General features: G+C 40.8%; 1 protein-coding gene across 2 annotated transcripts in view; it reads right to left on the reverse strand.

Annotated features, from left to right (window-relative positions):
- The window catches only part of cfap206 (cilia and flagella associated protein 206), a 55,599-nt gene that overhangs the window by 11,383 nt on the left and 32,569 nt on the right, over positions 1-11,647 (reverse strand). For both annotated transcript variants that reach the window (XM_043686925.1, XM_043686926.1), the window contains 3 exons: positions 7,763-7,882; positions 6,497-6,695; positions 3,375-3,515 (listed from right to left, as the gene is read on the reverse strand). In XM_043686925.1, the coding sequence (XP_043542860.1) occupies positions 3,375-3,515; positions 6,497-6,695; positions 7,763-7,882 (460 nt within the window). The remainder of the gene's footprint in view (positions 1-3,374; positions 3,516-6,496; positions 6,696-7,762; positions 7,883-11,647) is intronic.

Raw genomic sequence — 11,647 nt, forward strand, 5'->3', positions numbered from 1 at the left:
CTATGGTACTCTATGCTACTTTCTCCTCACCCCCCTCTCATTTATCTCTCCACTCTGCAGGTACCCTGCCTCTATTCCTGATGAAGGGCTTTTGCCCGAAACATCGATTTTCCTGCTCCTCGGATGCTGCCTGACCTGCTGTGCTTTTCCAGCACCACTCTAATCCAGAATCTGGTTTACAGCATCTACAGTCCTTGTTTTTACCTAATCTTTTCTTCCTGTCTACCCTAACTTATGCCCCTCATAATTTTATACATGTCAACAATGTCTTCTTTCAACCTCCTCTTCTCCGAGATAAACAATCCAGACTGTACAATCTGTCTTCATAATTGAAACCTTGCAACATGCTGGTAAATCTCCTCTGCATTGTCTCTAATGCTATCACATCCCTCCTATAATGTGGATTCCAGAAATGCACATAATACTCGTTTAAATTCTTTCATAATCCCTTTGAAGTCCTCCTCATAACTGACTATGCTTCCAAGTCCTGTATATTATCTGCAAACTTTGAAATTGTTCCTTGTATACCAAGGTCTAGATCATTAAAATATAAATCAGGAAAAGCAAGGGTTTTACGGCATATTAAATCAATGGAAAAAATGATAGGGAACTTAGGAATGCCAAGAAATTAAACTTTCATATATGAGCAATAAATTTGTTTTGTCTTATAATTGCCGATTCACAGGCATCCGATACAATTGGCTTGAACAACCACAGTTAATTTGGAAAGGGAAGAATTGAAAAATAGGAGGAAGTGGGAATCTTGCCCTGCAATCAGTTACTTTTTTTTTTGCTCATTTTGTTTGAAGTCTGTTAATAGCAAGGAGCAATAGTTATGAGCTTTACTTTTTAAAAGAATAATAACACAAGGGAAAATTCTAAACTAAATTTTAATATTACCACATGTCCACAACCCAATGATCTCAGCTAATAGGTCAAGCACATTACAAACAAAGGAACAACTGAGCTTTCGAAACATTTTGTTTTGATGCGTACATGTAGCTCCTGATACTTGGTTATAAAGTTATATCAATGAAGTTTTTGTCATCTCAGCTGGGAATAGTGTGTCTTATGTTCCTATGTCTTTGATAATCCATGCTAGTGGTTCTGATCTATGAATTCTCACTTTTCCATGATGAAACATCTGAACTTTTTTCAATGTTGAATTTTTCCATCTTTTTGGTAGAGCTCTATTAAGTATCTTAGACAATTTTGTAACAAGTTCTTCTCAATAGAATTTGCTTGTCATATTTTTGGATTGGAGCAAAATGTTTTAATGCATAGGGCTATCAAGGCTGGCACATGAAGTATATTCAAGGCGAGAGTATACAGTTTTCTAAGCATTAAGGGAATCAAAAGTTATGGGGATAAGGGAGAAAACTAGAGTTAAGGATTATCAGATCAGCCATGATCTCATTGAGTGGTGGAGTGGACATAATTGATGGAATGGCTTCTGCTGTTTTGTCTCACGGTCTTAAATATATAAGTTTAAAATCACACTGATCACCATAAATGCAGTAGATATTTAGCCCACTTATATCTTCCACCTAAAGTATAAAGTACTCTAATAATGCACTCATTGCAATCAAGTCAATGACAAAGGATCACGTTATTGGTCATATTTGTTAAGGCCAGATTTTGAAACAAGAGACGAGAAACACGGGTCAGGAAAATTCCCAAATTCACAGCCACGTCTCTGTGAAAGAGGCCCCCGCTGATATAATTTTGGTCCAGGCACACAAGCCCATCTGTAACCTCACAAGATCTTAACCTCATCCTCCTAGCCAGCCCTCATGCTCCCTCCAAGACCTCCTTCAGATACCCCAGAGCCCTTCCCCTATGCCTGCCACCCCTCCCTATGCATTCTTCACATCACTTTCAGTATCCACTAGGCACAGAACCAATGGAGCCAATGGTAAACAGCTTGAAACTAAATGCTGGTTCTGTAAATGCAGTCAGCCAGATGTTACCAATACCTAATATTCTGGCCCAGATCCTTGTGGACAGCACAGACTGAGAAAACCATAAAAGTGCTGAATTAAAATTGGATATTGCATTTTTATGCATGGTTTACAGGGCACCTAATGCCTGCACCAGAAACAGTTTTTGTAGAAACATAGTCCCAATAAAATGACTGCTTTTCTATGATAAAAATCAATCCACCCAACGTGTTGCCATTCTCATATTAGAAGAGCAGAAATCCTTACACAGCAGGGGTATGCTGTCATAGAACATAGAACATAGAAGATTACAGCACAGTACAGGCCCTTTGGCCCTCAATGTTGTGCCGACCTGTAAAACCAATCTGAAGGCCATCTAACCTACACTATTCCATCTGGATCCATATGTTTATCCAAGACCATTTAAATGTCCTTAAAGTTGGTGAGTCTACTACTGTTGCAGGCAGGGCATTCCACGCCCCTACTACTCTCTGAGTAAAGAAACTACCTCTGACATTGTCCTATATCTAACACCCCTCAATTTAAAGCTGTTAAACAATGTATATTAGACAGCAACCTTTCGATTTCTATGTTTAATAGGGCACAGCTGCTGGAAATTGCTGTCCAATTTAGACTCACCAACATTTCCGTTACAAAATCTAGCCCATTATATTTCAACACTTTCAGAAGGCTATTGGATCTTCTGAGGGGGATAACTCAATTTACACATTTTTTTGGCAAAGTGGAAAGTACATTCCATTTTAATTTAACTAAATGATAGGATCGTTATTTGCTAGAACAAACTGAAGGAGGCCTAAAAAGATAAGGATCAGCACAATTAAAGGTGACATCCAGTGACATAGTGACAAAATGTTTTGTAGCATCACCCCTCTAGCATCCCTATATTGCCAAGTTTCCAATCTCTAATGCCTTCATGGGACGATGCCAAATAAAGTTCAGGCTTTCCCTAAAGCATTGGCAACATGGACAGTTGCTCTTCTTTGCCCCATTTGCTGAGGCATAATGCTGTGGAATTCCCTCCCTAATACTTTCTGGCCCTCTATTTTCTCCTATAAGACAGATTACAACATTAACTTTTCACCAAGTGTTTGGTCAGCTCTGCTAATATAGCAGGTGGGACTAGATTGGTTTGGACCGAAGGGTCTGTTTCCGTGCTATACATCTCTATGACTCTATTTACAATGTGACAGAAGTTAGTGAAATGCCAGCTGTTGGGGTTACCACTACCATCGAAGCAGAGCTACTAATAACCAGCTTTTCTGCACCACCGAGCAGTCTGTTCATGGGGCAGGAACTGAGCACTGGCTATCTGCTTTCCTTGTCAGACACTCAGATGTGCAGATCAAGGAGAAGTTTTTTCATGAATTAAGCAAATTGTTTCAACTGAGCAGATGACTGGTGAATCTTACATACCTCTCAGAAGGAGACCATGTCTTGCACCAAGTGTGTAGGCACAGAATCCTCGATACTGTAAAGTTGGTTGACAGTATGCTAGTCTGTCTTCTGGGAAGACCCACTCTCGGTTCTTGAAGTCTGATGGGTTAATTCTTTGCCCTGAGTACCAAACAATTCAAGGAACAATTGGTGCTTTTGCTCATCCTTAGAGATACATAATTTAATAATCACCTCAATTACATCAATACAATCAGAACGTTTTTTTTCCCTCTTATTACTCCTGAACATATACGATTGCCTGAGCAAAGGAGAATCACGTAGAAAGGATTGTACATCTAATAAGGGAGCCTGACTCAATTTTCCATTCATTAAATAATGACTGCACAGAAATATCAGGACACTACTATTGTTCATTCACAGGACATGGGTATCACTGGCCAAGGCAGCACTTATTATCTATTTATTGTTAAGAGTCAACCACTCTACTGTGGGTCTGGTGTGATAAGTAGACCAGACTCCTTCCTTAAAGGACATTAGTGAACCAGATGGGATTTTCCTGACAATCAACAATGGTTTATCGGTCATCCTTAGATTATGATTCCCGTTTTTTATTGAATTCAGATTCCACCATATGCCGTGGTGGGATTCAAACCCAGGCCCCCTGAACATTATCTGGGTGACTGGATTAATGCCTAGCCACTGGGCCATTGCCTCCTCCTCTATCATTATCCATGTCTCTAATTCACTGTGCCTGAGCAATATAATGCTCCTGGATGCAGGAAAAATAAAACCTGATGACAACAGTTTTGGTTGATCTCCCACTGTACCTCCCCTGGTGTTGCTCCTGGACATTGACAGGGCCGTGGAGCAGCTGAGAAAGAGATGACCACAAAGGGCCAAGACGTCCAACAGTTGTGTAGGTGTTTTCTGGAGAGGGACACCAGTTGAAGTGGGATTGATATTGGATTTGTTTCTCATCCTCTGAGAATACAGAATACAAAACCTGGAGCATTGGAAGGCCGAGATCTCCCCATACAGGCCTGAGAGGGGAAGCTCAGGACACTAAAAATGCCGGCACAGAAATAAAATTACTGTTAATTGGCAAATTTAACACATCTAGTATTTAAATTTAAAATTGATGAAATTTAAGCACCCTGAATGCAGAAAGAATAAAATCTGATGATCAAATTATGTATGACAGTCATTGAAGAAAGGGAATCAAATTGAATCTGTTTTTTTAAATTGTGCATGATCATTACTAGTTTGATAAATATATTCCTCCGTGAATTAGTTGTGAGTAATTATCATTTTCAGACTGATGAAGGATAATATTTGTAAACCGTGACAGTTAATTTTTATATTGGAGATGTTAACATGGTTGCTAAATTGGGCATGATACCTACTAAGGATTAAACTTGATTGTTAAACTTGGCTGGAAAACAAATTATTTGAGGGAAAAACTTTTTTGTGATAATTATGAGATTGGACATGATTAAAACCAAAGGGAAAATAAAGTTACTGTTAACTGTGAGCTGGCACATAATGAAAGGTGCAGGCATGAGGGTGGGACATAGAGAATTGAAGAAAGCCAAGTATTTTTTAATGTTTATAATTTTCACATCAATTATCTCCACCAATTGACAAGATACAATTCCAAAGATACCTGGTATTTTCTGGTACCTAAATGGCCTTTCTTCAGATGTAAACCCAGAGAATGAGAGTTGGTAGCCGAATTGATTGTGGCAGGATTTTCAGAACAAAGCCTTAATTAGGCATCACCTATATTCACATGCAAGTATTTTCTTGGAAATGTGAGTGAATTAACAATCAGAATGAGCTCATTACAGCATCCCTTCTACAGTTTTACACTTGATTAGCTAATTCAGCAAAGACTGGAGCTTAACACTTGAGGGAAAGGAATGTGTTTTACACCAGCACCTAGAATGCCTCACACCATCAGGTAGATCTTGGTGTGTTCACCAGAATTCTGGTATTAACTCCTTAGGAACAGTTTTTCAAAATTGTTAATCCAGTGGGGAGTACTGCCAAAAGCTGTGATTGTGCGTTCCTGGATTTATCCATCCATAATGCCCTGATGGTGTTATGGGCACGGTGGCTCAGTGGTTAGCACTGCTGTCTCACAGTACCAAGGTTCCAGGGTCAATTCCAGCCTTGGGTGATTGTCTGTGTGGAGTTTGCACATTCTCCCCGTGTCTGCGTGGGTTTCCTCCGGGTGCTCCGGTTTCCTCCCACAGTCCAAAGATGTGCAGGTTAGGTGAATTGGTTATGCTAAATTGCCCCATAGTATTAGGTGCATTAGTCAGAGGGAAATGGGTCTGGGTCGGTTACTCTTCCGAGGGTCGGTGTGGACTGGTTGGGCCAAAGGGCCTGTTTCTGCACTGTAAGGAATCTAATCTAATCTAATGATAAATGCAGCTGACTAGCGAGGCTCCCTAATAGCAGTATACACTTGTACAACATTAAAATAAAAATTAATCTTATAGGCTGATAGATGTACAACCTCAATCTTCCCTCTACTTACCATCACACTCCTCACTCCCCAACCTCTACCCTCATCCTCATCCTTTCGAATTGATTTGGGATACCTTTTGTCTAATTTGTAATGTTGCATGTAATGTTACTGCACGATGGGAGGGGGGGAAATAGCTATTGTGTTCCACATTGAACTTGTTTTGGGAGTCAGTGTTTAAAAGAGAAACAATTACATTTGGATTTATATTAGAGTTAACAATATAATGTTTTAGACTTTTATGACCTCAACACTATTGACTGAATGTGTGAGGATATATCTCACTACCCCCCATTTATACACTATTCATTGTGAATTTATAATATACACACACTCTGTATAATCTTTACTACCTACTTTCTAATTTCAGTAATAATAGTTTGTGATCTTCTGTATTAGCTCCATATAGTTCTACGCTTCCTTCATAACGAGTAAAGTTTGCTGAGTTACCTCACCCATAAAAATACTGATTGTGGGATTTGGGTTTAAATTGTAACCAAAAATCTACACCGCGCTCAAATTCCAACTGTGCCTTTCTGAAAACCAAAGCATCACACCAGTGTTTCAAATTTGTAATTTTGTTTCAAACTTCTGTCCCTGCTGGGCATACCTGATACTTCACTTAACCTCTGCTCATCCGTTTTCACAACCACTCCTTCCAGTAAGGGCCCAATGACCCCATCTGGAAACAGCTGTGAGTGAGTTGCTAAGTATGGATCCAAGTTGGTTACTAAGTTGCTGAAGACACTGAGCAGTACCAACTCATCTTGGAAAGAGGTCCACAGGTTGGAGAGAGCAATAAAATGAGGCTGTAACATAGGTAAAACAAAATTTACAATAGGTTTAATATAAATTTGAAGAATTTTGCAATCTTATAGATTATGTTTTAAATGTATACAATTTGCCTGGAATGTGTAGAATTTGCCTGGATAGCACCCAGAACAATACTTTTCCACTGTATTTTGGTGCATGTGACAATAATAAATCATTGGTGTTAGTGCTATTGTTAAAAGCTTCATCTGGTTTATAATAATCCTCTTTCTGCTATTTTAATGGAGGCATTACTGGTTTATCTTGATTTGTAAAGTAGAATACATTGGGCTGGAAATAACCAAAAAGAAGTCAATCAGGCGTCTTGGCCTGATGCCAAAGTGAGTGTCGGTGTAGAATGTGCTGATGTGATCATTTCTAAATTAAAGCTTATTTGGTGCCATTGGCATTTTCCCAATTTGTCACATTTGGGCATGCTGGATTTCTAAGAACATTAGCAAGGTAACAATCTTCCTTCCACCCAGCTTTGCCATTTTCAACGGTGTATATGATAAGGAAAGGGTGAGGCCTTTTCCACTCTTTGTCAGAGGCATCGACGGGAAGGAACTGACTTTCTGAGCATGTGAGGCTGTGGCGGTAACACATGTGGCTCCTCATGGCGATTGGTGGCAGCAGTGGAGGCAGCAAAGGGGATTGGATGGAGCATGCCGCAGGAGGGGGCTCACTGAGACTCCAGGCCAGTGCTAGGCCCAGTGAGATAAGACTTTGAGATCTGGACGTTTTCCTTTTCATTTGGCTCTGTTTCTTTTATTTCTTCCCCTGCTTTATTTTTAGAAATTCTGGCTTTGCATTTTAAGATGTGGCCAGAAAATGTCAACTTTGTAAACTTCTCACTGCACTCCTGTGTTTCTGTACTTGAGTACCTGTGGCAATAACATCTAATGCTAATTCTATTAACATTTTCCTGTCTCTCTCACCATTCTGTACCATGGCCAGGAGTGAAAAAATTATGATAACAAACTATCATTCTCTTTTTCACATGATTCTTTTCTTCCTTTGTTCCACAAGTTTAAAAATGGGAGAAACAAATTTCATAAACACTCACATAGACTTGGGCGGTGGGTACAGCTGCCTTTGATTTGACTATATCATTCAGCTCCAATATTTGTCTCTCTAACTGACGCTCCAGCATTTCTACCTGTTTAGCGCATGTGACAATTTCAGTCTGTGGAGGAAACAAGCACCACATAAAATTATTAAAAGTCAGAAGGGTCTATACAACTGTACGGTACTTCTAATCATACACCAAACCAGCAAAATCTTTGGATATATGAAAGGGAAGGGGGAGATATTAGGTTTTGGGCAGTGGGTAGGGAACAATGTCCAGCTGAAAGGCTTGCTGTGATGTTCATGCCATATTCATAACCCGACATTACACCACATTAATTCAGAAAGCTGACAGTGCAAAACATGCCCCTGTTGCCAGTTTGGTATTTCAGAGAGTACAAAACCCAGCATATTAGCTAGTATTGAAGGGCAGGCTAAGGCAGTCTGAAAAGGAGAAAATTAAAGCGTTTCAAATGAAAAAAAAAATCAGCTTTATGAAAAGAGCAAAATTATTGCTGTGCTTACATAGATAAAGCTGGACATGTAAACAGTTGATCTGCCTACTTTTCCCCGACGACACGCAAGATTCCTTCTAAATGTTCAAATACTGGTCTAATGTCTGTAACGGGTGGAACCTGATTAAATGTTTGAAGATGGAAAAAGTGCCAAATGCATTGGGGTAGCAGCCATGATGTAATTTGATGATAAGGGCCATATTTATCACTGACGGCTTGGATACAGAAAAGGATAGAAAGTGTAATTGGGTTGTTTTAGTCAGGGTTAAGCATTATCACCTGTGAGCCAGGTCTTTATCAAAGTCATAATGTAACTGGAATCAAACAGATGATTGTAGATGTCTTGGCAAGTGGACTGACCAGGGGTGCGTATCTAAGACTTTTTCTTGGAGAGCGATGCAGTGCTTTTTGTTGAGGTTCATTTCGAGAAGCTCCGTGATCCAGTACTCTGTGCTCAACAGGTTGTTCCCTTGGAATCACATTAAGACAAACATCAATTGCACCTCAAGGACCATCAACTCATTGAAAGATGGTCTGTCTTCCAGTTTCCAGGAGCTGTTCTTGATCAAGTGTTGCAGGCTGCCATATTTCAAGATTCAGAATTATATGCTGAGGGACTAAAGCTGGAGTGATCATTACCAAGAGGTAGTAGGGAAACGCCACAATCTGAGCTCTTTCTGCCAAGATATTCCTGAGACTCTGTTTCTTTTGAGAATCCCTCAAAGCTTCTGTGGGAAAGGCCGTTGACAAGGTTCCACATGGGGAAGGTAAGGAAGGTAAAAGCTCATGGGATCCAGGATAACTTGGCTAGAAGAATCCAGAACTAGGATAGTATTAGGACATAGAGGGTGGTGATAAAAGCTGTTTCTGTGACTGAGCCCTCTGCGCAGTGCCGTACAATAGGGATCAGTGCTCGGTCCATTGTAGATGATAAGTAAGTTTGGGATGACACAAAGATTGGCTGGATGGTTGACAGCAAGAAGGAAGGTGTTAGGTTATGGGAGGATATAGATGGATTAGTCAGATGGAATTTAACCCTGATGCACCTTGGAAGGAGAAATGAGACAAGGGAATACTCAATGGATGGCAGGACTCTAGGAAGCCTAAAGGAACAGAGGGATCTTGGGTGCTAGTTAACAGATCTTGGAAGGTGGCAGGACAGCTTAATAAAACAGCTAAGAAGGCATACGGGACAGTTGTGGCATAGATTATGTGGGCAGGGACGTCATGTTGGAGCTGTGTAGAAGTCTAGTTAGGTCACAACTGGAGTAATGGCTGTGGTTCTGGTCACACAGTAAAGGCTGGAGGGGGTGCAGAGGAAATTCACTGGGATGCTGCTTGGGATGGAGCATTTCAACAGTGAAGAGAGGTAGGATGAGCTCAGGCTGTTTTCTTTGGAGCAGAGAAGGTTGGGGGGAGCTGATTGAGGTGTAGAAGGTTATGAAATGTACAGACAGGGTGAATAAAAGGACTGAAGGGTCATGAACAAGGAAGCATAATTTTAATTGGAAAGGCAGGAGTTTCAGAGGGGAGTTAAGGACAATAAGGAAAACGCTTTTCACCCAGACTTGGGTTGGGAGCCGGGGTGTTTGGAATGCATTGCCTTGGATGGATGTTGAGATAGAAAACTTCATAATCTTTTAGAAATATTTGGATTAGTACTTGACATTCAAGACTATGGGCCATGTGCTGGAAAGTGGAACTAGTCCAGGTAGTTTTTTGGTTCAGACTCAATGGATCGAAAGACCTTTTTGGAACTGTATGACTCACTGATCTATGATCTATAAAAAGCCTTTTGCCATTTGGGGGAAAGTATATGAAGATCTCTGTCCGAGGGTGGGTGGCGACCTTTATTAAGAAGGCAGAAGTAAAAAGAATCAAATGTCTCTCATCGAGGAGAGAAAAAAAAATCAACATTTCCCCACTGACTTAATTGGACATGAAAGGAAAGATCCTGAATACAGGACAATCAGCAAAATTGACAATTTCTTTTGCTTAGAGACAAGGAGAAAGCTAGAAAAGGTGGGGAATGGCATAACAGAGCAATTACATATGTTTTAGATTAGATTAGATTAGATTAGATTACTTACAGTGTGGAAACAGCCGGAGCACCAGGAGGAAACCCACGCAGACACGGGGAGAACGTGCAAACTCCACACAGTCAGTCGCCTGAGGCGGGAATTGAACCCAGGTCCCTGGCGCTGTGAGGCAGCAGTGCTAACCACTGTGCCACCGTGCCGCCCACAATTTACAATTTATCTTAATTTTGATTTAAGTTCTACATTATCATCTTCATTTCCTTTGGAGAATCTCAATAGTGCAAGAGTGGAAATCCACCCGCCTCTTCAAAGGTAGTTCATTATAGATTCTGGGTTTCTCCTGGGAGATCCCCAACCTTTTTCCAGGTTCAAGAAAAGATACTTCAGAGAGAGATTCAACTCCAAAGGGAGACTGTGAAGGCATGCTGCCTTTCAAAACACTTTGAGAATGCTGTTGAAGCTTATACAGGTGAATGAAAGCAATTTAATAGACAATACGTGCAGGAGTAGGCCATTCTGCCCTTCGAGCCTGCACCACCATTCATTATGATCATGGCTGATCATCCTCAATCAGTATCCTGTTCCTGCCTTATCTCCATAACCCTTGATTCCACTATCCTTGAGAGCTCTACCCAACTCTTTCTTAAACGAATCCAGAGACTGGGCCTCTGATGCCAACTTTCCAAGGCCCCCTGGGATTCGGGATGGGACGCACTTGATTCAAACTGCTGTATGCAGAAGCTATCCATGACGTCTTTAAACAGCTGCGCGGTAAAATGAGACCCTTGGTCTGACTGAATCACACTGCATAGCCCACAGCAAGTAAAGAAAGCTACCAACTCCTCTCCCTCCATTTTTGCCCTTTAGACCCCATAATGGAATTAACCATGGAAATCGGGTAGACACATCCATTACGATCAGCAGATATTGGTTTCCACTTTTATTTTGGAAAGGGGAGCTCCACAACTAATCATAACCCACGTGAAAGGTTCTTCGAATACAGGAATTGGCAACAACGATGCTGGTTTTATTATTGCCTGTGACTTACCTACCATTTGGAATGCATAGCATGTACAACAAACATTAACCACGCCCTTGTGCATTCCAGCCACGAGAAATGCTTTAGCCTGAGTCTTCCGTGCATCAACTCCTTTGGCTTTTTCTTTCGGTTTTCCTTCCTGTTGTAACTTATGACAGTGGGATCTTGTTACTACACAGTCTGGAAAAATCCCTGGGTATTTTTCTTTTAATTGCCCAGTTCCCTGGTCTTACGTTGGCTTCTCCACTATAATGGGGACCTCTCCTACCTTGGATCCTGCTAAATCATTC

The sequence above is a fragment of the Chiloscyllium plagiosum genome, chromosome 3 (assembly GCF_004010195.1).
Source record: "Chiloscyllium plagiosum isolate BGI_BamShark_2017 chromosome 3, ASM401019v2, whole genome shotgun sequence".
Lineage (NCBI taxonomy): Eukaryota > Metazoa > Chordata > Chondrichthyes > Orectolobiformes > Hemiscylliidae > Chiloscyllium > Chiloscyllium plagiosum.